The sequence below is a fragment of the Dipteris shenzhenensis genome, chromosome 13 (assembly GCF_047967505.1).
Source record: "Dipteris shenzhenensis isolate YYH24624 ecotype China chromosome 13, Dip_SZ_1.0, whole genome shotgun sequence".
Classification (NCBI taxonomy): domain Eukaryota; kingdom Viridiplantae; phylum Streptophyta; class Polypodiopsida; order Gleicheniales; family Dipteridaceae; genus Dipteris; species Dipteris shenzhenensis.
In genome coordinates, this window is record NC_141608.1 from 6,497,391 (window position 1) to 6,520,709 (window position 23,319).

At 43.8% G+C, this 23,319-nt stretch overlaps 1 protein-coding gene across 2 annotated transcripts in view; it reads left to right on the forward strand.

Annotated features, from left to right (window-relative positions):
• LOC147894960 (L-arabinokinase-like) overlaps positions 1-23,319 on the forward strand; it is a 221,421-nt gene that overhangs the window by 133,048 nt on the left and 65,054 nt on the right. For both annotated transcript variants that reach the window (XM_087383374.1, XM_087383375.1), the window contains 5 exons: positions 67-110; positions 275-370; positions 495-571; positions 13,491-13,709; positions 14,089-14,254. In XM_087383374.1, coding sequence (XP_087239500.1) covers positions 67-110; positions 275-370; positions 495-571; positions 13,491-13,709; positions 14,089-14,254 — 602 coding nt within the window. The remainder of the gene's footprint in view (positions 1-66; positions 111-274; positions 371-494; positions 572-13,490; positions 13,710-14,088; positions 14,255-23,319) is intronic.

The following is a 23,319-nucleotide window of genomic DNA, read 5'->3' on the forward strand; positions in this document are numbered from 1 at the left end:
TATATTTTACTCTATGCTAAGAATACTTGAACAGATGTATATACTCTGACTTCAAACATGTCACAGGCTTGAATATCGAGCCAAGGGACCTGGCTATCCTCTGCCAAAAGGTCTGTGAGGATTTTTATTTTACGGTTTTTGAAGTCTTCTTCAAGCATTGGAATCCATTCAATAGTCCGGATGATGGTTGATGGAACCTACTTCATAAAATAAGACCTTGTATATTTAGAAAAGGTTGGGTGATCTTCTCGTGGTGCAATGGATCCTTTCGTAGGTAGAAAATCTTGTTGTTGGAGCTCCGTGTGGTGTAATGGATCAAATGGCTTCAGCTTGTGGTGAAGCTGACAAGTTGCTGGCCATGGTGTGCCAAGTAAGCACGCATATTTGTGTTTCTGACCTTTGGACTTCGTGAATGAATGTTGTTGACAAATTGTGAGCCATCTGAGATTACAGCCTGCTTATGTATATTTACCTTGTTATGATTATTTGGTCAGCCAGCGGAGGTGAAAGAGCATGTAAACATTCCCACTCATTTACGTTTTTGGGGTATTGATTCTGGCATTAAACACAGGTACTGTCTTGTTTGCATCCTTGCAAGCTGTAGTTGAAATTGATGTTACAAGATAGATTGCACAAGTCACACCTCTCTTAAGAATGTAGGTTTTACATATTGAATGAATAGATATCAAAGCATAGTCAAAGAGAAATGTTGCAAATATCTACATTGCTCTTGACATAAAGTCTTGCTATGCCCAAAATTTATACCAGTGTTTGTAAATAGACACACATATAATGTAGCTGATGTGCATGATTTGTTAGTAAGTTATTACAAAAAACCAGTTCTGAATCTTTTGCACAACGTGTGTGCATGTGTGCTAGGATGTGTATGTGGCCTCACCTGTGAAAATGTGCATCACGAGTTTGTCTCCAAAAATCCTAGCATCTTTCCTTGGCCATGGCTGCCTCCTGTTGTCATGCAATGCCCTTCCTTTCCACTTCATCCTGCTCCTTATTAGGCCGCATTGTCATGGCAACCTGACTCTTTCATGCCTTTGTTTTCCACGTAGTTGCCTCTCTTATTCACCCAAACCAGTGCACATTCAAGGATTCCTCCTCTAAGCCTCCGCCTACATTTGATGTGACCTTCATAATGAACGAACACACCCCTTGTGAAGAGATATACCTTCACTTAAGGGACACACACCATTTCACACAAGGGACACATGAATTCATATTAGGAATGCACCTTCTCATGACAGGACATATACCCATACAGTGAAAGGGCACAAACTTTTGCAAAATGACACCACAGTGCCATATCATCTGCAAACTCTGCATCAAGAAGCTCCTCCAAAGCTGCGGTGGGCATCTTGATCCAGGAATACCCGTGCCTCTGTCTTCAAAAAACTAGTCATGGCCTTTGCAATAAACAGAAAAGGTAGAGGGGCTAGGGGACATTCTTGTTTCAATGATTTGGCTATATGAACTCTGTCCCCTTGGGCTCCCTTGACTAAACCTTGACTATGTGTGGAGGAATAGAGTGCTAACACCCATGCTATCCACTACCTCAGGAAGCCCATTCTGTCAAGAGTCCCCTCAAGAAACTCCCAAACCACCTTGTCATAAGCCTTCTCAAAATAAAGAAGCAAGATGATTAAATGCTCTGACAGAACCGTGTCAACGTTGTGCTCTCCCAAAAAGTAAATATGTTATATAAAAATGCTTAGGTTCCACACAAAGCCTCTATGGGTAGGCTGAATAATATCTTAGAAGAAAGGGCCAAGTCTCAAGTTTATGGCCTTAGCTAGGATGTTGTAAGAAGATCCAAGTGAGATAGTAGGCCTCCACCATGAGATATCAAGCCTTTCTTAAGAAGAAGTTGAATCAGCCCCCTCAAACAGTTTGTTTGGTGAGATTGAAAAAGGATTGGCGGTAAACCATCCTCTCTTGGGCACTTGCCTTTTCACACAGCTATGTTCGCTCTCTATAGCTCATTGGCAGTGAAAGGCCTCATAATATTGGTATTCATCTCCTCCATGAGCAGTTCCTCGTGCTCCTTCATACAATGAGTCTATCAGATGGTGGTTCAAAAGTCCGTCTTGCCCCCTATCAGATTCATTCCTCTTGCTCCTTCATACAATGAGTCTATTAGATGGTGGTTCAAAAGTTTGTCTTGCCCCCTATCCCATTGGGGGCATAAATGGACCCCTATTGTAACCTAAGAAATTGCAAGTCTAACCTAGAGTGCTCTACCTAGCATAAGGATGCCCTAGTCCTATATGGCATAGAGGTCATAGAGGGAGAGGGAAGTTCACAGCTTCAACACGGAAGCTAGAAATGTTGATAGTTAAGTTTTGGAGATATAACGAGCAAATGGAAGCAAAGATAGTATTGCAAGAAGGGCAAGTAGCAGTTGTCAGAAAACACACGCGTGGAAGAGAGGACTAGTTGGACACACTGCAATAGGAAAATGGCAACGTGATAAACGGAGGGCAAGCTTCAAATTATGGAGGAGAGAGGTAACACGTGGAGCTAATTGATGGATGAGGAGGTTGGTGGAAAGGTGATGGCAGATTTCTAACGGCGATGTAAGAATGGTGATGTTGCAAGGAGGTAGAGACATGTTCTATCAATTTACTCGGGCCTACTGATGGTCTAGAAGAAGAAAATCTCAGTTTTGGCAAGCGTGAAGGCTTTCAAGACACGTTACGTTTTGTGTTTCGAGACTGGGAAAAGCATAAGCATTGCTCCTGCAGCCGTCGCGTGTTAGTAGGAGGAGAGAACAAGACGTGGTGTGGAGCAAGCTAAGGCAATTCTCTCTCTCTCTCAGCCCTCCTCAGAGGGGACCGCTAGAGACGAGGCATTACTCTCGATGTAGCCCATCGGATACAGAGATCCAAGAGAGCGCATCCCCCGCCACCACGGGAGACAGCCTGACAGACAGAGATATGTGAGCTCTTTGCATCACATCAGAGGGCCATCAAGGAGCCGGGCTATATAGAGCCTCCACATGTACTTGGAGCTCTAGTTCTGAGTAGTTGATTGCCCTCTTTTTCCTACTATGTTTTGTACTAGTTGTACTAGGGTTTTTTGGCATTCTTATCATTTAGCACTCAGCAAGGGCCTTAGTGTGCCCTTTGCTTCAGCCCACAGTGGCTTGTATGGGTTACATATATCTTGTATCTTTGTCTTGTAGACCTGCAAGGTCTCCTGAAGACGTTAATACAACTCTCTCTCTCTCTCTCTCTCCCTCCACCATGGCAAAGACCTTGACCCGTGCAACAAGGAAGCTCTCCTTTGCTGCCATCACTAGCTTTACCCCGACTCCCTCTCCTTATGATCTGAACTATCAAAGGCAACGAAGCAAACTCACAGGTTTGAACCTCTAGAAACAACTCTATTATCTACGGCAAGAACTCAGAGAGGCTAAGGCTCGACTCGCCTCTTTGGAGATGAGAGTGTCCAATATGGAAAACAAAGGAAAACAGGAAATCATACAAGAAGTATTACAGATACAAAGTGAAGCAGCACTTGAACCAAAGATGGTAACCAAAGTCTAGGACTTTTGGTTACCACTCAAGTCAAATCAATAAAACAGGAAATTACCTCTAAAATGGACAACAAAATCAACACATGGGATTTTAATGAAGGAGTACAAGAACATGAGAGAAGAGATAATAACAGCCGGATTCTACGCATAGGAGGATTACCCGTGGGCTGGCATGATGGAAGCTTGGCAGAAAAGCTGGAACATGTCACAGAAGAAATCCCCCAGATGGAATGGGACTCAAAAGATATGGTTGGTGTCCTCCAACAAGGGACACAAGCCCAATTAGTTCTGAATGACAAGCTAGCAAGAAGTAAAATTCTCAAGCAAACCAACAAGCTAAGAGGCACCAAGATATGGATATCAGAGGAGCTCACCCCAACTCAGCTCAAGATGAAAGCCACGGAATTAACTAAAGTAAAGAAGCTCGCAAGGAAGGTAAATGGGCTGTTTACAGAGATGGGAAAGCACTTATTAGAGACTTCAAATCCAAACCCAAAGACAGTCAGTCTTAAACTGATGTAATGAAGGCCATTTTTATCATAGTACTAGAATCTAGATGTGTGCTAGCTGACATGCCATGTGCACTCCTCGACCCTCTGGTATATCGATGTTGTAAGTCATATTTTTTTTGGTGTGTGCTTTGTCCCATAGACCCGTGAGGTCTCCAGAGGAGAGAGAGAGAGAGAGAAAAGAAAGAAACAAAGAAAGAAATGTTGGACATAAAAATTTGTTGCTGCTAATACACATACGTGTACGCTGCATTTCAGCGTTGGAACTGCTGAGCTTTGGGTTTTCTCTTTCCACTGATTCATGGCTGAGCCAAGGGATTGCTTTCCGTCCTTTGTGAGAGGATGGATTTGCAGCTTGAAAGGTGGAAAACATGAGCAACTCAGAGGCATTTTTGGAAGAGCTTATGGGCTACTTTGACCATTAAATTGGGAGATCCAGAAGGGGCTTTTGATGCAAGGCTGTGGTTAGTGTTGTAACTCACATGCTGGATAGTTGTTTTGTGTGAACATGGGAGCAATACAAGTAATTCACAAGCTTTTCTTTGCAACGGGGCCCGACTATGTTGTGTACCATATGACCCCACCCAAACGCTATCCTGCTTATTTATCTTTTCTGGTGTGCTCTTCTAGGCAGTTTGAATTTGACCTTCCAGCAGCAATTGTGGTTGGGCATATAAGTACTGATGTTGGAGACAGTTAGAGCAGTTAATAAAAGTCAATTTGCAGGTCAAAATCAGCATACAGTTGACTGTTGACAGGGTACAGCTTGCTGGTACAGTCAGTTTGACTGAGAAATTAGCGCTGTCTGGGACAGACTTTTAATGCTAACTGCAGTTTGGGACTGTTGATTGTTCATTTGGGTGCTTCCCTGTCTGGAGAGATCACTATAAAGTCTTTCTTCTTGATTCGGAGGCCTCTGTAAAAAGGGCTGTGCAGGCAGTTTGGGAGTGCTCTTTTCTTTGTTTGCAGATGTGATTTGACAAAGTGGTGAAGATGGTGGAGGTACCAATTTTCCAAGGCAGAGAGGGGAAGGATGTTGAGGCTTATCTCAGAAATTTTGTGAGAGCCAGCCGCATGTATGGCTGGCCAGAAGCTATGTGAGCCCGATTCCTCTCTGAATTCTTGGAAGGGATGGCATAAGCCTGGCATAGAACACTTCCAGAGGCAGTAAAGAATGATTGGGGGTGCTTTAAAGAAACGGTTCGGGGTAAAAGAGTCTCCTAGTGTCTTGTTTGTTCAAGTGAATCAGTACATCTGGAGGGGGAATCGATGAAGAGCTTTGAAGTATGTTTTGAATCAGTGCGGAGCAAGTATGAGGCAGCTATTGCAAGGGCTGTGACTGCAGAGGAAAGGAAGATGCCATGGACTGGATGAAGGTGAGCCGGGGAGGTCACCTGCACGTGTGCCCACCACTGGATTGGAGCATTTGAAGTTGAATAAATTTCTGGTAGGCTTAGAACCCCAGCTAAGACTGAAGGTTCAAGGGAAACACCACTAGAATTATCCCGGTGCTTTGCAAGTGGCTCTGGCCAAAGAAAAGAACTTGGAAGCAGAGCCAGTTATACCCATACCTTTGACTTCAATGTGAGCAGGCACATCTTCTGCAGTGGTAATGGAGCTGCTATGCAATCCACTACTAACAGCCATTTGGAGAAGAATAAGGAGAGAATGATGGTTGGCTTCAATGAGCTGAATTTGCATTTGGTGCAGGCTCTGCCTGTTAATGCGTCCATGATGGAACTGAGAGTTTCACATGACCGTAGCCAGATCATCTATTTTGAGTGCCATGAGAAGGGGCAGGCGAAATATGATTGCCCATGGTTGGCAAGGAAGAGGGAAAATGGAGAAAAGCTTTGTAGACATGGATTCCTTGAATGAATCTACAAAGAGAGATTATTATCCCCTCCCATTCCAAGATGAGATACCAGATCAGGTAGCAGGTCACGAGAGGTATCCTATGTGTGATGGTTATATGGTTACTTCCAGATTGGGATTGTGGAGGACCAGAAGAAGACTACCTTTGTGACACCTTGGGGCACTTATGCATATAAAGTTATGATATTTGGTTTGGTGAGCACCCTTGCTACTTTCCAAAAATTTATTAATGAGGTATTCGAGCCCTACCTGGGCAAGTTGATACATGTCTTTATAGATGATTTTTGTATTTACAGCTCTAAAATGGATCATTTGGAAAAGACCCATTCGGTACTCAGAGAATTTGATGATGCCTAGGGTAACCTTAATCCTCTTAAATGCCATTATGCAGAGGATAAGGTGAAGTTATTGGGACTTGTGGTTTCACAGGTTGGGATTGAGATGGATCGCGAGAAGGTATCTGCTATTGATGATATGCCTGCACCATAAACAGCCCGTCAATTGAAAACATTTGTGCACAAAGTCACCTATTATGGTAGGTTTTTATTGGAGTTGGCTCAGTACCTACATTCCTTACATCAGTTGGCAAAACAAACAGGCTGTATTTATATGGACTGATCATGCCCAAGAAGCCTTTAAAAAGGTCAAACATATGCTTCGAGAAGGGCCAGTACTTATGCCTCCTGATTGGGTGAAAATCTTCTTTGTTAGCACCAGTGTGACAGAGGGACGCAGTGGCTGCAATCTTACTACAAAATGTTTGATGCGGCCCATCTATTATGCCAGCTGCCGTTTGATGGATGCAGAAAGGAGGTATTTGTACATAGAAAGACAGGGGTTGTCCATGATGTATGCAGTCTGTAAATTCAGATATTACTTGCCGCCCAAGCCCTTTGTTTTTTAACAGATTCAGTGATCATGCCTTACCTGGCAAGGAAGTCAAGTCCCGTGGGAAGATTTGTCAAGTGGCTGGCTGAACTGCAGGAGTTTCAGTTCACTTTTATGACACAGCACTCTACTCGTGCTACCCTAGCTGATGTATTCATTGGACGAGAGGTAGCAGAGGAAGTGGAAGATCAAGTGAAGAAAAAGGGAAAAGAGCAAATTGGAATGCAGTCTACGCAGCAGACTCAGGAAGGGGCATTGTCAGTGTATACCTTGTACTTTGATAGAGTTTTTCAGAGGAGTACAGGAAGGGCAAGTATTGGGATAAGGGTGTGCAGCCCTGAGGGGCAGGAAATTGCAGCAGAAGGGAAAGAAGTTAGCTGCATGAAATCTAATAATGAGGCTGAGCATTGAGCCCTGATTTATGGTCTAAAGTGCAGCCAGGAAAAGGGAATTCGTAGTATGGCAAGTGCGAAATGAAGCACTCAAGCCCTTGCAGGAAGAAAGAAAGAAAGAAAGTTTATTAAAGTCTTCGGAAGACTGATGGGTCTATGAGACTGTGAAAATCCTGATACAACAAGCTGTGGTAGTGGAGCTACTAAACGAGCGTCCATACCATTGCAAAATGCAAAAATGCAGAATGGCAGTTCTAAGTCCTAAGTACAACATAGTCATGTCGATGGTCGACTATATATCAATCTCAGCATCGTCATCAATATCATCATCATCATCGACAGCAGCAATATATCAAGATGGATGAGGCAGTGGAGGCATGTAGTCGGCAATAGAGTGATGTCGGCCACTCAGAGGTGCGGTCCTGGCATGTCTCCTGGTCGTAGCTCTGCGTCTGACCAGGGCTGCTGTGACCCCCGTCGGTCGGGCTCCGACTCTAAACAAGGAGGGGATGTCCCCAAGTGTGATCTGTGTGTCGACCTTTTGTCTGAGCTGTCGGGTCAGAGGCTCCGGGTCACGGTCATGTCGAGGCCTCTTATCGTGGGGGTCCATGTGATCTAGCTGAAAGAACTCCATGATAGAGCTCTGAGAGGGATCAGCCAAGGAAGAAGTCTGCTCCTATCTCTGTGCTCGGAGTATCCTCTCATGGTGTCTAAGTGTCTCATGAATGAAACCTGCCAAACACCGCTGGTCTGGGTAGGAGAGGAAACAGGCCAAAATCCCATAACTATCCCTGAAGAGGCAGTGGAAACGCCCTCGGATCTCATAGTACATAGGACACCTGAAGATGAAATGCTCCTCTGTCTCAACCTCCTGCATGTCGCACAGTGTGCATATGCGCCTCTCCCTGGGTAGTCGCTCTGCTCTGCCACTCTCGATGCGAAGTTTGTGTGAAGAGGCAAATCATTTATGGAAAGACTAGGAATGAGGTCATTTGTACATATAACAAAGGCAACAAAATGCACGGCTGATGCATCAGCTCAAGAGGCATTGAGAGCAGAGGTGTGTGCCATTCTCCTAGAGATAGGATTGGAGGACTTACAAGATGTATGAAGACATATCAAGGAGTGAGCAGAAGTTGCTGGTGAAGGCTAGACCCTACACTTTGTATGGGAGAGACTCCGTATAAAATGGGCAGAGATCTGATTTTACGCAGAGTGGTTGGGGAGACAGAAGCACGACAGGTAATAGAAAGATTTCTATGGGGGCCACTTTGGACATGAGAGTACAGCTAGAAGGGTGCTGACAGCAGGGTATTTTTGGCGTAGTATGCACAGGGACATTCAAGAATGGTGTACCGCATGTCAGGCTTTTGGCAGGAGGGAGCTGAAGAGGGGTCTGGTCCACCCTATTCTTGCACTAGGGCTTTTTGAGAAATGGGGATTGGATTTCGTGGGACCATTCCCACGCTGTCGCCATGGGAAGTATTATATTGTGGATGGTATTGACTGTGTTACTAAGTGGGTTGAAGCAAAGACAGTGGTGAAAGGTGATGCAAAGACACTAGCGAATTTCTTGGTAGAAAATATTTTCACACGCTTCGGATGCCCACTAGAGATTGTCACAGATCAAGATCCAGCCTTTAGAGGGGAGGTATTGCAGATTTTGTTGTCTAAGTTGTCAGTAAAACATATGTTTTCATCTCCTTATTGCCCTCAATGTAACGGTCTTGTGGAGAAGACCCATGGTACAGTGTGTGATATCATTGTTAAAACAATCCAGAAGGCCAAGAGTGAATGGGAAAGGTGGCTGCCATTTGCCTTATGGGCTTACCGTACCATGCACCAGCTAGGTACAGGTTATACTCCATGTCATTTGGTGTATGGAACAGAAGCAATCCTTCCAACTGAATTGGAGTTGCCCACGCATTGGAACATAATATGGATGAGACAGAAACATATGCAGCCAGGTTGACCATGTTGGAGAGGTTGGATGAGCAGATACGTGAGGCTTTTATGGCCAATGAAGCATCTCAGAGAGCTGTAAAAGCCAGGATGGATGATATGGTGAACTCAAAAGATTTTGCAGAAGGGGATCTAGTTCTGAAAGATGATAGTAGACTTGACCACCGGTTGGATAAGAAGTTCTTGGTGAGGTGGGAAGGCCCATTCATCATCACGAAGGCTTATGCAAATGGTACTTATGATTTGAGAGAGCTTGGCCAGCAGATACCAATCGAACAAGTGAATCGGTTTCGTCTCAAAAAATTCAAAGTGAGATGCAATGCATAATATTATAATGTTATGTACAGCCGGCTTTCAGCAACTCATGTAAATGTTGTTGTGTTTGTTCTTTTCCTCTTTCCTGTCTGCCAAGTATGTGCTCATCCTTGGCAGCCACCAGTGGTTGGGGGAAATGTTATATAAAAGACTTAATTTTTACAAAAGTGTGCATGCATGCTGAACCATGTGACCCAACCTCACTGTGGAGTCCAGAAGAGGATAGGGAATCTCGCAGGCTCTGGGATGACTCCGAGATCATAGGAATCGGAGCTAGGAGGAGAGACATACGGAATCTATTATTGTTGGGGGGGGGGGGGGGGGTTAGAGGGGTTTGCATTAAAATAGGAGTGACATGTACATTGTAGACTTTGTCAAGGGTGAAACCTTCTGGAGTTTACATAAAGAGAAAGTAAGATAGGGGGGGGAGGGGGTAGCATGAGGGATTGGAGTATGCTTGGCTTCTGTACATAGTTTTTTGGGGTAATGGATATGCAGATTTTTTAGGAGGCTCTCCCTCCTTCACCTTTGCTTGTATCCCGCAATTGAAACATGCAGAGCACGCTGATGATTAATTTGTGTTTCAGCATGTGCCCCGTTGCCCAGTTTACTATGTGATTCGTGGACGATACCATTGCCTTTTCAGAGACAGATTTGAAGGCCTCTTCAGACTCCTCCTATACCCAGACCAGCAGAGATGCCTAGCAGCTTTTAATCATGAGGGGGTCCGACATAGAGATCGTCTCATTAGATCAAGGAGATAGGAGCAGGGGACGGTGCCCGGCCCATCCCAGAGTACGATCATAGAGTTCTTCTAGGCAGAGCAGGTTGCTTTCACGGTCAGTAGGCGAGGCAAAGACCTTGAGACTGAGATGCGACACACCAAGTAGAGGACAAATCACTGACATCTCCTCTTTTCAGACCTGGGTTACAGCCGACCAGGGTTACAATGGCACTCGTCAGATGTCGGGTAGCATCTAGGAAGGTACGAAAGGTTACTCATCCAGATAGCAGACAATGATCCACTACTGGCTTCCTGCCTGCACTGCCTAGTCCGCAGTCGGGTGCATCTTGATGTTTTATATGTCTATTGTCTTGTATTGGATCAGACTATGTCTCCACATGAGGATGATGATGACATGATGGCTGCTTAGGTTTATGGTGGACATGTACTATGATATCACTAATTATGTCTACATGCAGTTTTCTAGCATGGGTTAGGATGCTCGCTTAGTAGCTCCAACCTTTTGCTCACTATATCAGGTTTTTCTTCAGTCTCATAGACCCATCGGTCTTTAGCAGACTTTAATAAACTTTCTTTCTACATCTAATTGTTCCTCAGTTCCACTATTGGTGTTTGTGCTCGTTGCTCAGAGTTTCCATCTTCCAAACGGATTTCTTCTTCGTGTGGATTTGTTCCTTGATGCTGCAAATTGACTTCCCTTGCCGTGATTTGGTTCTCGTCCATTTCTAACCTCATTTTGTTGAGTGTGAATTCATGAGGGAGCTGTGTTTTGATCGTGGGAGATGAATTTAAGGTTTGGTTAAGGTTTCACAATCAATGGGAAGAAGAACTCTATATAACTTGCAGCCGTAAGTTTGTGCAAAGGTAATCATGCTCCTCCTATCGCTTCGCTAGAAATAATTCCAATCTTGCAATCTTTGCTCACCACAAGCTATAGGAATCGGCTCAAAGGGATGCAAGAGAGCATAAATGTCATGCATTCCCATGTTGTATGCACAAGATGCATAAAAGTTTCTTTGTTGCTCCCCCATACTGAAAGCTTGAACTTCAAGTAGAGTATCCCAAAAGCGAGTGACATACAAACTTTTTCATCTTGTCGTTTTTGCACCATCATGTCTCCTTTGAAATCCTTGGCAAGGAGTGAGTCCCATGCTAGCTATAGCAGCCCACCATAGAGAAGCATGATCTTGTAGATGTAAGGCTACAAATTGGATCTTGTCTTTTTCTTCATATTTATCTCCATCAAAGTAGTCAAGGTCTCATATACATGTTCAGGCTACTCTTTGCCTTTGTATTTGTTGAACTCGAACAACTTGTCTTCAAGCTTGGTCTTTGGCTAAGCTGGTCTTCTCCTTCTCTTATTCATGCATTGCACGCGATGACAAGGACATGAGAGATAGACTTACATGTGAAAGAGCCAATTCTTTGAAAAGTAGATTCTTATTTAGCATAAGTGTGTACTTCTAGTTCCCTAATGCAACTTCAAAAGATACGTAGTAAAAAATCTAAAATTTGCCTCGAAATTTGAGTGTAGTTGTTGGGAAAGAGTAGCATAGCATAAGGAAGTTGCACGGAAGCAGAAGTCCGTGGATGGGAGTGCTGCTGTAGGTGTGTGAAGAGAAGAAGCTTGCAGGAGTGGCTGCTGCAGGAGGGGTTGCTGTTGGAAGTAGAGAAGGAGCCGCAAGAACTATTGCAGGAAAGACTGTAGAGGAACTGCTGCAAGAGGGGCTACTGCAGAAGAGCTGCTATAAAAGGAGCTGCTGCAGAAAGAGCTGTTGCAGAAAGGGCTGCTACAGAAGAAACATATGTGGAATGAGCTGCTGCAGAAGAGACTTCTATAGAGGATCTGCTGCAAGAGAGGCTGCTGCAGCTGTGGAAGAGGCTGCTGCAGAAGGAGTTGCTGCTGCAGGAGCAGCGGTTGCATTAGAGGATCTGCTGTAGGAGGAGAGGCTACAAGAGAGCATGGATCATCAGAGGGATGGAATATATGGAACTTACTAGCTCAATCCTTAGTATCTTGGTTGTTATTTGTGCCCCGAGCTTCTTCCTACTTACGGTATCAAGTGTTTTCTGGAAGTTTACCAAAACAATAGTAGACTTTGAATGTAGGGATGATCTGATGTTATATGCCATTTTCAAGGCTTGGTTCTGATCTCAAGTACTTTCTTATGTATGAGCCAGTTTGTTCGGGTGGCTGCTTGAAGGGTTTATGCAGGTCCCTACATGTTAAGGTGTCGTAGGCATTTATTGGAAAAGTATGTGAGCCTCATCCGCTATTTTACCAAACAAAGAAGAGGAAGATGGAGAAGAAAAGAGCACCATAGAGGACATCGGGTGTTATGAGTCAGGTCGGTGGAGCCGAGGTTAGGTGAGAGTGAGTGGAAGTGTAAACAGAAGCAGAAGTATTGGGATTAAATGGAGGGACAAGCACGATCGTGGCAGAAGACTTAAAGCAGGAGATGTAGACTGACAGAATAGAGAAGCAAGTGTGGGCTGAGTTTATGGAGTATCCATCTAATGCTGGCAGAGTAAGGCAGATAGGAAGGAATGCAGGAAAGGGAGGCAGAAGGGCTGCAAGAATGTTGGGGAGCGGGAAATGCCCGTTGTGTTATAATTCACAAGCTACATAGCATAGACATTTGAACCATAATTACACAAATTCATAGAATCGAGCTACCAATATTAAAGCACATGGATGGTGTGGTAGAAATATCTTAGTTGTGAAATATCTTGTGAGGTAAAAGGTCTTCCCATGTTGTACATTTCAGTGATGATTTGTTGAACTTCAAAGATCAGTGACTGTTGACATATTGGCCCTTGTCCCTTCTGGCTAAGGTGATTGGAGCCTAGTGGCCTAATATATGAAAAAGGAGGGGGGGATTGTAAGGCCCCTCATGTGCTTGTAACACATAGCACATTTGGATTCTTCTTGGCAAGGCAAGGACCTTTAAACTGTATATGATTCATGATGCTGGCTGTTTTTCTTTTGGGTGCTTAGTTCATGCCACTCCTGTACTATAAGTTGACAATCCTGCTTCTCTGACGCTAGGTTTAATGCAGACTTTTAGTCTTTATGATTGTGCGAGACAATATGTACATCATACCTTAGTATGGCTTTTTCCAACGATTTTACTAGCAAATATATTTTTTAATCTGTTAATAAAGTTCATTCAAAGATAAGGCATGAGAAGGTGGAATTCATAATTCTAAGCACTATACATGACTATTGTCATTGCATCGGGCTATGCATGCAGTGTTGGAGGGGCAGACTATGGTTCTGTACGAGTGGGAACATTCATGGGCCACAAGATAATCAAATCGACAGCATTGATATGCACATCTCAAAACCCATCACCTTCAGGACATCAAGACTGTGAAAGTTCAGGGGCCTTTGATGACTGGGATGAGTCCTATTCTTTTCGACCAAGCACAGAAGCAGGACTCACTTACCTCTGTAATCTGCAGCCCTATAGGTAGATGACTTCACCATCGTGCAACCTTGCGAACTGTTATCTTGGTTGAATTTACATTTGAGCCTTGTAAATATCGTGCAATCAGGCACATTTAAAGTGCTGAAGGCTATTGTGTTGCTTCCTCTAAGGGAGAATAAATGAAGGGAAGCCTTGCTTGCAAACAAGGTGTAGAGCCATTTAAAGATCGTTAATCCTGTGGATCTCAGTGTCGGACAAGTCAAAACTTTTTGGAAGAAGCTGCCAGAGTAGTCTCCATTAGTTGTTAGCTTTAAAATATTATTTTCTAATCTTCGTTGCAGTGCAGGAATGTCAAATGGTACACTATACTTTTTTCTGCATCCTGAAAAAGTTGGTACTTTTTCTGTCTTACATTCTACAGATTTGAGTCTGCTTATGCAAAAGTGCTTCCAGAGCAAATCAAAGGAGAAGACTTCTTGCATTTGTATAATACCCATGATGACTCAGTTACTACTGTTGATCCAAAAGGAATGTATGCAGTAAAAGCACCAACGTCACATCCTATATATGAACATTTTCGAGTAAAGGTATTTCTTCTTTCAGATATTTGATACATTCTGATTTGCGCCTTTCTGCACATCCAGGTAGTTTTTGTGTTTTATGAAGGACATCAATTCGTGATTTGTAATTTTAGTCCCAAGGAATGGACACACTTTGCAGGCAGCTGTGGTTTTCAGATTCATTTCTTTGAAAGGAAAGTAAATTTTTTGGGTTTTTTTTTAAATCATGAAAGGGACTTTTATCAAGTATGAAAAAAGTCCCAAGAGCAGATTTCTTAAGGCCAAAGTACACCATGCGTAGCACGATAAAAAACCGGCCAGGGTCAAGCCCTACTCAAAAAACATTGTGGTAAAAATTCAGGAATGAGGCTGAAAGTGCCACCTCAAACCTGTAGTGACGTCCGAGAAGGGACAGCCTCTCAAGGAAAATTTCCTTTTGGAAGATCCCTTACATTGGACATGGTGTGAGAAGGGTTGAACCTGGTAACCATCTATGCATGTAGATCTCCAGATCTGCCAAGCTGAAGTGCTCACTCTATGATCTCCTAGCAGGTGTCATTGAGGAGTGTCTATTGAGGCATGCGCAAGTGTGTAAGAAGAGGAGGAAACAGCATCTATGGACCATAACTCAACCAAATTATATCAAACCAAAAAAGCTAAAGAGGAGCTATGCATTTCATAGAACACCCGAGGCCTTGACAAGCGAGTGAACCCCAAGTGATGTAGAAAGGGAGGGAGCAAATGTACTTTGAAGGCTCACAATCCCCTTCTAGATAACGCTAGAACCCCAAAGGCAATGTTGAATGGACTCCTTGGTAGTGCGGGCACGAAGAGGAAGCCCCAAACCCTAGATCTCCACTCATTTACTGCAATCCCTCCAACAAAAGAAAGGATTGGTTTTTCTGTTCTTGAGAAGCCTCTAGAGCATTCTGTTGGGTATTTTCGGAGCTTGTAGTGCAAACAGGGTTATAACTTTGTGTATTAGGGTGAGAGGGGTTGTGGCTTATTAGTGTGCCAATGTGAACAAGTTTGGTAGGTATATGTGGTTTGTTGTGTGTCACATCATCTATTATATGATTGAAATTCTCTCAATTGACATCATCAGTGATGTATGGTGTGAGAAGATAAGGCCCCCTCTACCTATAAAATGAGGCTCCCTTGTACTTGCAATTATATCATTAACCTCAGCTCTTGGCTCGATACTTGTCTCCATCACGTAGATTGCCTCTGATTTCCAATATGGTATCAGAGCACAGAAATCTTCAGCCTCCACTGCCATAATGCGAGAGCTGCCATCTTGGAGAAATGCTGCCAAACTAGTTGCTGCTGTCATTGACAGATCTGGCCACCACTCTATTCTGGAGGAGAACTGCCACAAAAAGATATCACTTCTAATGTTCTGCCGTCGACATTTTTGGAGGGGCTGCTACCACAGCTAAAATTGTTGTCTTTTGCTTTACCTGAGCTCTCACCTCTAGGCCATTGTTATTTGTGGAGGAGTTCTCAATGAGACCGTCACAAAAATGGCCGTCATCTTGGAGGAATGTTGTGGTCTACTACTACTGTTTTTTTTGCTGAGAGCCACCTCTATTTTCTACGGCAATCACTCTCCTCTACTCGCTCATGAAATTGAAATTCATTAATTACTCTATATCACTCTCCTCACGGGCGAATTAACCTACCCTCCTCCTCCCTCCTCCACCCTCCCTCAACTCTCCCTCCCCCTTATATAGCGGCTCAGGGCGGCAGCTGTGGAAGTCTCTAGACATTCCACAAATCGCAAACCTTCATCGCATTTATTTCACAAACTTAGGTTAGTTGAGTCTCACCCGTCGCACTTGCACAAACTAATTAATGATTTTTAATTTTGAGATCGTTGTGGGCACCTATTTTTCTAGAAGTTTGGGAGCTTCCCTGACTGTTATCTTTTCTTCTTTCTTCTTTGCAAAGAAAGGAACCTTCTATTAATGCTTGAAAGACTTCATACAAAACAGCAGCCCCGAAGGTACTGAGTATGGAAAAAAACCGGAAAAGGCCTTCAGAGGGTGGTGGTTTTGAGTATACAAGGCAGTTGATCATTTGATGACTGAGAAGCCAGGAGCAGCAGGGACTAGTGCTTGCAGTCATTTTCTGACCAAAGAGTCTTCCAGATCAGGGATCTAAGTAGAAAAATGTTTTTGGTATTTGAGATGAACCACAAGGTGGAGGCAATTATTGTTTCCCGACGTGTGCAATAGAAAGTAATATACAATGAAGTTACAGAGGAGCGGTGGATTCTTATCCTATAGATAATTGACGAGATAGCTGCAGGATTGGGGTTTCCCAGGAGCCAGTGGTCGAGAGATCTGTTTTATGAGATAGACATGATACCAGAATATGAATTTTTCTAAGACTAGAGTGTAGATATCATATTAGAGTAACTTGAGTATGCGATTTGATTTTGTAGATGTTTTTGTGAAAGGAGATAGAGGGATACCAGTAGAGGAGTTACTGGAGGAAATGAAAAAAACAAAAAATGTATTTTTGTTTAGAGGTAGAATCACAGTATGATACAGTGTGCTTCAGCTGGAACTTTCAGTTTGAAGAAATCCTCAACTTTGAAGCACAAGATGTGTGGCACCTGCAGTTGTATGTAAATGATGAAGAGTGGCAGGATGTTGTGTTACCAGCAATGGAAGACCTTTCAGAAGAAAATCTCTGGATGAGTCTTTGTATAGATGTTGAGTTTGATGAGTGGATATAAATACTAAAAACAAGAAACTGTATATTCATGTACTCGATCTTGGAATTGGGTCTGTCTGTGCAAAGCATTGAATTTGATAAAGATGTCCATGTAAAAATTTTATACTCTGAGTGGATAAATCTGCCATTGCCATCAGCAGGACCTCTTCTGGATGATGTGCTTGCTTTGAACTTGTCCGGAATGAAGACTTTCAGGGTTGAGAGAGTCTATGGTGTCCGGGGTTTGGGACAGGGGTGAGCATATGGAAGAGATTGCAGCAGTTATAAAGGCAATATAGTGCTCTATCTTTTTGCAATCAATGTGTCCTCCCTTAGTTAACCAAGCCACCATCTTCCAGGTGTAGTTCCTCTAAAGACTTTGCATACGAGTCATGGCCTCCCATGCAGATCCTCGTTGCTCCTACGACAGCTCCAAAGGCAGTGCGGAATCGTTTCTAGGAAACCAGCAGCGCAACAATGGTACGGCCTCTCCACTCGCATCTGCTCCAACGGCGTCCAAAACCTGGAACGGGCATCCCGGGGCACTCTCTAGGTCACCCAATGCCGCTCCCTCAAGGGGGTCCACCTCGAAGAGTCCATCTGAAGCCTCCTGCCAATACGTGTGGTGTAGGAAAAGAAGGGCACCTCATCCATCTGCTCGGCAAGGCCGCCTGTGGAGGGCCAGAACCACTCTCCCGCCGGATCCCACTGGACCTCCCTCAAGGGTCTACCCTCCCATGGCTAGAGGCGCCATCTGTGCTCTGAGATAGTGGGAGGGTCAATGTGCCACTCCTTCCCCAAACGTCCCACCACTCTGATCATATGCTAGTGAATCCCATCAAGACTCCCATCCATCTCAAGGTCTCTCTCAGTGAGCGAATGAAGTAGGCCTCCAGGTCCTACACGAAAGAAGTCGGGGTGCATGCTACCTCGCTGCATCATCATCCTCAAGGGACACTAGTCCGACAAAACTGCCCCAAACAAATGTTGTCCCTCCAAACACGAAGTCCCTCCCACCAGGACTCATGTAGGATCGTTAGATGATAGAGAGAGAACAAGGTGCAAAAGAGTCGATAGATGATGAGCCGTCACGTCAACTAAAAACATGAAAAAAGGAGTACAAGATACAAGTACCTAGACCTAGGACTAAGTGTCCTAGGTGTCACATAGGACTAAGTGTCCTATGTGGCCTAAAAGGCACTAACACTACAAGTGCCTATATTTATGCCTACAAGGCACATACCATGGCCTATAGGGCATCACTAAACCACCAGGAGATGGCCTACAAACCCCCCTCCATGGGATGGGCTGAAGTATTCTGGAAACATCTCAGAATACCTGGTATTTTCTGGTCATGGTGGCACATGTTCATCCAAAAGGATATAGCCACCTATGAATGTACAAGGGATGTCAGATCATGTAACAAAGGGAACCAAGTGTAAAGCCTGTCGGAAGACTTCGAACTTGGGACGAGGAAGTGCCTTTGTAAACATATCTACTATGTTGTCCTCTATGGGAAGATAGGACAACTCTATGTCTCTTGCTGACAACCGCTCCTAAACATAATGATAGTGAACTTCAATATGCTTGGTACGCGCATGAAACACTGGGTTACGCGCAATGGCCAAAGCACTCTGGCTGTCAGTGTAGACAATAGTGGAGGATGTCTGGCGAATACCAAGATCTGTAAGTAACTGTCGAAGCCAAACACACTAAGCCAAACACACTCTACTGTAGCGGTGAAAGCTGCGCTGTACTCAGCCTCACAGCTAGATGTGGCAACTGTTGGTTGCTTCTTGCTGAGACAAGAGATACATGAATTGCCAAGCAAAAAACAATTGCCAGTATGTGATACTTTGGTGTCGAAACATCCTGCCCAGTCACTATCCGTGTAAGCATGCATGGTAAGTAAACCCTGATCACCATAGAAGAGGGCTAAATCCTGAGTGCCTCTGAGATATCTGAAGACTCTCTTCACTGCCTGCCAATGCTGTGAATTGGGCATGTGCATGAATCTGCTGAGCTGAGATACTGCATACTGCAAGTCAGGTTTGGTGTGACATAAATAAATAAGGCATCCAACAGCCTACTGATAAAGAGTGATATCACATGGTGGGCTCCCATCATGAGCTGAGAATTTGAAGCCAGGGTCCACTGGAGTAGAGATTGGCTTGCAATCCTCAAGCTGAAAACGATCAAGGAGCTGTCCAATATACCCCTCTCAACATGAGCAACATCATGATACCCCCCTCAACATGAGCAAACTGAATGCCAAATAATAGTGGAGCTGTCCCATGTCTGACATTTCAAAAAAACTGCTACAAATCAGCATTGAAAGCTGCAATTTGCTGAGTATCTAGGCCTGTGATGAGCATATCATCCACATATAAAATCAGCACTAAAAAATCAGATCCACTCCGGCAGACATAAAGAGTGGGTTTTGTGGGGCTATTCTGAAAACCAAGGGATAGTAAGTGTGCATGAATTTTGGCATACCATGCCCTGGGTGCCTGCTTCAAGCCATAAAGGGCTTTTCTAAGCCGGCATACCTTATTTTCAGAATTAACAACCTCAAAGCCAGGAGGTTGTATGACATAAACTTCTTCCTACAGATCCCCATGAAGAAAAGCAGTCTTGATGTCAAGTTGGTGCACTTGCCAATGATGATGGGCTGCAATGGCAATGACACATCTAATGGTAGTAATCCTAGATGTGGGAGCAAATGTCTCCTCAAAGTCAATGCCTTGTTGTTGGGCATACCCTTTTGCAACAAGACGGGCTTTGTATCGATCTATGCTGCCATCAGATTTCCTTTTTAATTTGTAGACCCACCAGGTACCAATGGCATGCTTGTCGCGGGAGGGAGATCTACTAATTCCCATGTGTCATTTTTGCGGGTTCAAACATGTGAGGGGCTCTCAGAGGAGGGCAATGGATTGTAACTCAGCTCTCATTGCATCCATCCACTCTTTGCTGTCAAAAGCATCTTTATGGCACAAGGGCTCTTCATTGCAAGCTGTAGCAAGGAGTGCAAATTCAAGGAAGTGACCATGCATCTGTCTATTCCCTGATCTTGTCCGGGCAGCAAAAGGCTGATCTTGTTTGCCTCAATGTATCAAGAAGCCATATGGGAACTTGCCTTTGTTGTCTATTGACAGCTCTTTCTTCAATGACTGCATCATGAATAGTGGGATCATTTTGTGCTGGAAGAGAAACCTGCAAATCAGCATGGGGTAGTGGCTGATTATTGCTTGGTGGAGGGCCTATAGGAGGCTCATGTTGCTGGTCAAAGTCCTCTTCTGAGGATGGCAGAGGTAACCAAGATTCAAAGGCATCAAACATGTCAACATCTGGCTTAGCTTTGCAGTCCACAAGAGGAGAAGCTGAATGTTCAGCAAAGATTACATCTCTACTGACAATAATCTTCCCAGTATTTGGTTGATATAACCGATACCCTCTGCTCTCCTGGCTGTAACCAATAAATATGCATTTGATTGCCTTATCATCAAGCTTATGTCTCAGCTGAGATGGTACATGAACATATGCAGGAGACCCAAAAACTCTCATGTGTGAAAGTGAAGGCTTCCGCCTTTGCATGCTTCATAAGGTGTAACAGTCTTCAATGCCCGTGTAGGTGATCTATTCAGCACATAGTTGGCACACATCACTGCATCAAGCCAATATTTGTTGGGAAAGGACTTGGCCTTAAGCATGCATCTGGCCATCTCCATTGTGGACTTGTTTTTCCTTTCAGAAACAGGATTCTGCTGAGGAGTGTAAGGAGTAGTGCATGAGTGAATAATGCCCCGTGAAGACAGAAATACATCAAACTCCTTAGACATATACTCTCCCCCCCTATCTATGTTGAGGGTGACAAGCTTGCATCCTGATTCATTCTCAACCATATTCAGCCACCTCTGAAAGCATAAGAAAACTTCAGATTTGGCTTTTAAAGGATAAACCCGGCAATATCTTCTAAAATCATCAATGAGAGTCATAAAATATTTGCACCCCCCAATGGCATTTGTCCTCATTGGGCCACAGACATCACTGTGTACTAGCTGCAATTTCCTTTGTGAGAGTTTTGGACAATTCTTTTGAAAAGGAAACCGATGCATCTTACCCAAAGGATAAACCGATGAGTTTTAGCAAGCTGTGAATCTGAAATAGCAAATGCTTCAATAGAAAGTGCAGCTGAGTGATGATTAAGCTGATGATAAAGCCCCTTTTGCAAAGTGCCAATGAGAACTATGGCATTGTCATCACGAAGATCATAAACTAGGCATCTGTAGCCATCAAAAATCACTCTAAAACCTGAAGTGGCAATTGCTGAAATTGAAATCAAGTTGACTTCAATTCCAGGCACAAAAAGAACATTTGTTAGAGTGACAGGATGGCTTGAAATGGATGTGAGCTGCACAGTTCCAATTACTTTTACAACATAGGAAGCATTATTAGCACATATGACAGTCCCCCCTCGAGGTGCATCAGCTAAAGAATGAAACAACTGTCTGCAAGATGTGACATGCTTGGAAGCACCACTATCAAAGTACCAGGACTGAGCATCATTAGCAGTAAAGAATGCATCAGATTTGGAGGGATCAAATGAGCAATGGACAGCCCATGCCCAATCATCCTGAAGAGCATGTGCATATGAAGCATCTTTTGGCTCATGGGATTCAATAGCATGAGAGGCATTAACTGTCAATCCTGCTTTCTTTTTCTCCGAAGCAATGCACTTCCTGCATTCTGAAATGTCATGTCCAAGCTTGCAACAATAGTTGCATCTTTTCTTCTTTGACTTATCTACTGTATTTTTAGATGCATGGGAGGAATTGCAACTGCTATGCGCAGATTTTGGCTTGCCCATAGGCTTGGAAGCCTTGCCTCTTCCTGTCTACTGTGAAGCAAATGCATGATCAGGAATAATGGCTTATCTATTAGCTCTACTTTGCTCTTCCTGCAAAAGCAAAGTAACTAGCTGATCAAAAGAATAGTGGTCTAGATTACCCATGGCCACAAATCGAAGGGTTGTAGCAAACCCTTGATATGTATCTGGCAGTCCATTCAATGTGGTATTGACAAGCTGTGAATTTGGCACCACCTCATCAATGTTGGCAAGTTGTTCCATGAGGTCCTTGACCTTTGTCAGGTATGCATCCATAGAGTCACCTTCATTCATGCTGACTTCCTGTAATTGCCTTCTCAAATATGCAACACGTGCCTCATTGCGAATCTGACAGAGAAGCCAAGCATCCTTTGCTATCCTGCAAGACCGGATGTGTGGAATAATGATTCTCTTGCATGATAAAGCAATACATGAATGTGCATTTGCATCTCTTACATCCCATCTTGTCTATCCCTGAGTTGGAAGAGTAGTAGCAGGAGTGCTAGAAGATGAGGCATTAGGAGGAGTACCCCCTGCAGAGGGACCAGCAGTAGAGGCAACCACTGTAGCATTGGCTGGCCTCAGATCAACCCTAGAAACAATATTCCACAAATGCTTTGCAACAAGAATATGTTTCATGAGATAAGACCACATCGGATAGTTGGTGCCATCCAACTTATCATCTTCACGAAGAACGCCAAATAGATCTTGATTGTTCCCAGCCATAGCAAATGTGATACCCTGAAAGAGACCTAAAAACCCAAAAGCATCAAGGCTATCACTGCAAAAAGCTAGCTGTCCAAAAATGACAGCAAATATCTGCAAATTTCCGACCCAAATCAAAAGGGCAAATGCAGATCTGACCCAAATGTGACTGTGGCAGGCAATGTTCACTGCAAAAACAGAAAATCTGGCAAAAGCCCCAAATTTAATGAGGGCAAATAGGCCAAAAAGAGGGCAAATGCAAAAAAACCCAAAATTTCGAAATTTTTGCAAACGTGACCATTGCAATGTATGCGAATCTGACTCAATGTCTTGCAGAAAGGACTCAATGTCTGAAAATCTGACTCAATGTCCTGCAAATGTGACTCAATGTTCTCCAATCTGTCCCAATTTATTGCAATTAAAAGAGAAATTGCAGACAAAATCCCAAAAAGATTAGCCTCAAGGTTTGTAACTGCAAAATTAGGACTTGCTGTCCACAAAGTGACTGCAAAAATGCAACTGTCCCAAAGTATAAACCTCAAGAAATAGGCTTTCCGAACTGTTGAAATAGTTTGATAAGACTTAAAACAGTAAAAGGAAGTGAAGGAGAGCAAAAGTCCTCAAAAGCCCCAAGTTTTGAGAAAGTCCACACGAGCTGTACGGACAGCTGCTCTATTCAGAATAGGTACGGTTCAATTGTACGAGTGTACGGATGCAAAGTGTACGGTTGTACGGCAACATGTACTACGATGTACGATGTACGGAGCCCAGTACAGAC